The sequence below is a fragment of the Squalius cephalus genome (genome assembly GCF_949319135.1).
Source record: "Squalius cephalus genome assembly, chromosome: 12".
In the NCBI taxonomy this organism is placed as follows: Eukaryota; Metazoa; Chordata; class Actinopteri; order Cypriniformes; family Leuciscidae; genus Squalius; species Squalius cephalus.
In genome coordinates, this window is record NC_137133.1 from 20,675,365 (window position 1) to 20,679,985 (window position 4,621).

At 36.8% G+C, this 4,621-nt stretch overlaps 1 protein-coding gene across 1 annotated transcript; it reads right to left on the reverse strand.

Moving 5' to 3' along the window:
- On the reverse strand, positions 1-1,984 carry LOC307169053 (zona pellucida sperm-binding protein 3-like). Its single transcript, XM_079889442.1, has 8 exons — positions 1,385-1,984; positions 1,177-1,295; positions 982-1,085; positions 728-905; positions 543-660; positions 386-468; positions 181-272; positions 1-92 (listed from the first exon to the last, which is right to left on the reverse strand). Exons 1-8 carry the CDS (start codon positions 1,916-1,918, stop codon positions 7-9), a joined length of 1,314 nt encoding a protein of 437 aa, XP_079745568.1. The 5' UTR covers positions 1,919-1,984; the 3' UTR covers positions 1-6.
- Positions 1,985-4,621: the final 2,637 nt, after the last annotated feature.

Below are 4,621 nucleotides of genomic sequence, written 5' to 3' on the forward strand. Positions count from 1 at the left end.
CTGTGTTCATTCCAGGTCTTTATTAGACACTTGCAATTGAGGTTCAGTGACTACAATGGGGCCAACTGTTGCTTTCCCTTCTGAAACAAGGCCTTAGGGGAAAAAAATAAAAAAAAATAAAAAAAAAATTCATGGTTGCTCTGTATACAGCAAAATACAGATCCTAGTACACATCTTTACCGGAAACAGGTAGTGCTCGCCCTTTCCTGCTGAAGCCACATGTGGAGTCACAGCACATGCACATCTGGTCATTGTCATCTGCAGAAAGCCATCTTTAAAAAAAAAAAAAAAAAAAAAAAAAAAAAAAAATTAAAAATAGGCAAAGAACCAGTTACCCATTCTGATCACATCTTATCTGGTAAGCACTTATTCTGTTAGGACATACCCATTGGCAAAGGAGCAAGCCTTGTTCTCTGCACTTATGGGGGTTGAATCCATAACTGCCCTTAAAGAACATGTGACGTATACCTACAAAAGGATTTTAAACTTGTATACATGGAATGAACATTCATCTCTTGCAGAAAGACAGCAACATTACATACCAAACCACTATTTGCTTGCTGGAATCTGAAAGACTCCAAGCGAAAGTGAAGTTTGTCATTCTGAACTCTGTGCATAAAACCGGAAGTAGATCCTGTAAGCTTTGCATCAACCAGGCACCTGAAGCAAAAGAAAACACTTAGGCTCTGGTCACATATGATACTTCAAGAAGCTAACCCTTACTTACCCATGGTTCTCAATAAAGGAATATCTTGGAGCAGCAGTCACATCAGGGACTGCAGTAGCAACACAACCATCTACAAAGAGTCGCAGGGGAACATGGTTGAACTGCTTCACAGAAGCTTCAAAATTCAGGAATTGTCCCAAGAAGAACTGATTGGATGGCCTCTTGAACATCCAATCATCTGCAAGGGACACAGAAATAGAACGAAAATAAGTCTCACTTCAGAGTTACTCTTATAAGGGTGTATAAAAACTTGCCAGTCATAAGCTTTAGAGAAAACACCAGAACTTCCTCTGCAATCTTTGTAGCAGCAAAAGGAACCCAATTGGGCATCAAAACATTACTGCTAACATTGTGCAACCTAAACAGAGGAATAAAACATGGTTCATTAACCTGAATTGAAACTGCTCAATTTATATATTAAAAAAAAAAAAAAAAAAAAACTTTACTACCTTGAATAGTGGCACTCAATTCCAACAGCTGCTGCATCAGTTCTTACAATGGGAGTTCCTACTAAAGCCTCAGGAGTGTAGAAGAGAGTGAATTTATACACCAGCTCATCACCAGTCATCTGAAAACAGATCGAGAATGAGTCTATGCAGTAACCTAGCTTTTGCCCTCAATTACTATATTTAGCAAGACTCATAAGCAGCCACTCACCATCAGAGAGCTGCCACATGCCTGGAGCTCATACTCAAAGATAAGGACTTGAGTTGTTGGATCCTCCCCTAGAGCTGCACAGCCTCCTAAAGTGAGGAATGAGGGATTCACCAGCTGACCAGTACCAAAGAAGTCCTTCTTAACCTCCACATGCACAAATCTCTCCCCACATTGTGCTGCAATACTCTGAGAAGGGGTAGGTACATGCAACTCAAAAGGCATATCTGGCTGTTGGGGTTCTTCAGGGACAACAGGAAAATGCCAGGTCAAAGGTGTCAAAGGAGCCTCCATTAGTTGTTTAGACTGACTAGTTCCAGGATCTTGAAGCTTCCATTGATTTGCCCCACCAGGGTTCGTCGCAGGTCTCAGAGAAGCTGATAACTGTGATTCTTGAAGAGCTTGCCGAGAAGCTAAAACTGGTGACTGTTGTTGTAGGAATCTTAATGGATCCTGGCCTTGTTGAAATCCTGACCACTGTTCCAAAGACGAGCCAACTACAATAAGCAGCAACAATCCAACACTGATGAATTCCATTATTATTAAACCCAGAGAACCAGAGAATGTTTGTTGTGCTCCTGCTGTGGCTTTTTCTAGAGCAGGAAATTGCAGTGGCTCCACCCCCTTTTGACAAGCTTAATGATTTTCCAGACTTGTTGCATTACTTTTCCTGACACAAAGGAGACCTCTATGAAATTCAACAAAATTGGCTGTAGTCAGTTTTATTTGCAGACTTTTTTCTTACAGTGATTTCTTTCTATTTTGATTTAACCCTTCAAAGTCGACTGACGCTCTAGAGCGTCAAAGTGCGCATCCCTGACATATCTATTAATAGCTTCGGAATGGATTAAGGTATTAACTTACTTTTTTTTCTATGAAAAAGCTGACATTCGTCTGCGTAATAATGAGTAGACTGTGTTGACTTCCGCGAATGATAAGCCTTCCGTATTTGAGTGCAAATCTATAGCATTTTACCGCAAAACGGAGAAGTGTTACTTCAGCCTATCTAATGATATATAATGCTGTTGGTGTGTGAACCAATCACAGACCAATATAAAACAAACACTAGGAACGTAAAAAAGCGGAGGGGGGGGGAATAAATCCCGCGTCTTCCCAGACACAACCTTTTATATACGGTCTTTGAACACAACACATTTGGATTGTTTGTCAGATTTTACAGAGTTCAAACTACATTCTTAGAAAGAAAATCAACATGGCCAAACGAAGATTCACTGCAGAGCAAGCTACTGAAATGATGTTGAAACAAAGACTGATGTGCAAATACAGTGCACAGTGCCATCTAGAGGTTGTTTTTGGATGTGTTTGGTAAATTGACAGAAATTATAAGAAAATGTGAAGGGAACATAAATGTTCATTTTGAACTGAATATTCTGTTTTTCAAAAAAAAAACGTATGGTGACTAGTCACAGAAATGTAAATAATTATTTTGTTTCTTTATATTTTTTCACAAAATTTATTACAGGTGTTCTAAAGCCTTTGAGGAATCAATATTTAATGTAAAATTCCTTATTCATTATGGTTTACTCTTTTTATATAATAAAAAACTAAAGATTTGAACTTCCGTTTTTGTATTTTTTGGTGATATATCACATCAGAACTCATACAAGTTTCTCAAGAAGTGTATTGTCAATGCATCCACCTTGTAGCTGAGAGTCTATAGAATCCAGAAATATGACTCTCTTCTCTCTGCTATGAAAATTGACCCTTCCAGAAGCCAAAATATCAACATAGTGCCAGGCGGACTTAAAACCCCTTAGACCTTGAAGGGTTAATGCCTGCTACAGACTCTGCAATTTCGGCAATCCTATAAGATTATTACAAATTACACTGTATACATACAGTCAAACCAAAAATTATTCAGACACCAGATATAATTTTTTAAATATATTTTTTTCTTTAATTATTCTTATTTCTGTTTTAATTATTCTTATTTCTTTTTATTATTTTAATTTATTCTATGTAAAGCACTTTGAATTGCCATTGTGTATGAAATGTGCTATATAAATAAACTTGCCTTGCCTTGCCTTTAATTGCTAATGCAACCTTTTTACACCACATACTGAACAAAATTAAGCATTGCTTGGTTATTGGTTGACCTAAATTGGTATTATCTAATTGTGTACTTAAATTTAACAGCTGACAACTATTCAACAGAGGTGGGAGTAAGTCACACATGTGCAAGTCACAAGTAAGTCTCAAGTCTTAACCTTCAAGTCTCAAGCAAGTCCAAGTCAATTTTGTGAAAAGCAAGTCAAGTCAAGTCAAGTCACTGCTTTATGTCAAGCAAGTCAAGTCAAGTCGTAGCTTGGGTCACAAGTCACTGGCAAGTCATACAAACGTTTGATGATTTCACAGAATTTATATATTAAAATAAGTTAAAACTACATAAGTTGTGGACTATGGTTTTATTTGCAACATTTTTTTTAAATATGCATTTCCACATACAGCTGAGTGGTTAAAAATCTAAAAAAGAAATAAAATTTCAACCTACATAGCCTAAAATGTAAATGTAACTGAAATTAGGCCAACATTAAAGCATGAAAAATAAATATGCCTCAAACACTACAGAAAACCATTAAAAGGTTTTAAACAATTCACAATTCAAGTATAATGGTTCCTATGCCACCAAATGGCATTCTTCAAACTGGCATCCCCTTTATGGAACATGAACACATCCTTAACAACAAGTTAGATCTTTCCTTTTTAACAAAAGAATAACAAGAAAAAAACAGTAATAATTGAATTGACACAAAACTTACACCTGTCAATCAGGTGGATTGACTATTGTACATTATTAATCTGTGTGAGTGAGTGATTTATTAATATTTGTGAATGATGTGTGTGCATGTGTATGAGTGAAAGGTGTATTGTTTGCATGTCCATGTTGTGTTTGACTTTGTGTGTGTGTGTGTGTGTGTGTGTGTGTGTGTGTGTGTGTGTGTGAGAGAGAGAGAGAGAGAGAGAGAGAGAGAGAGAGAGGTGATTTGATTGAGTGTGATTGATTCATTAATATTTGTGAGTGAATGTGTGTGCGTGTGTATGAGTGAAGAGTGTATTGTTTGTTTGCATGTGTGCATGGTTGTGCTTGCAAGTTTGAATTTTTGTTTTGTTTATTTGTGTATGCATGGTTTGGTTCGAAAGTCTGTATGTTTTTTTTTTCTTTGTGTGTAGGTGTCTTTTTACAATCTTTTATGTGCATCCCCAAAAACTATCCAATTA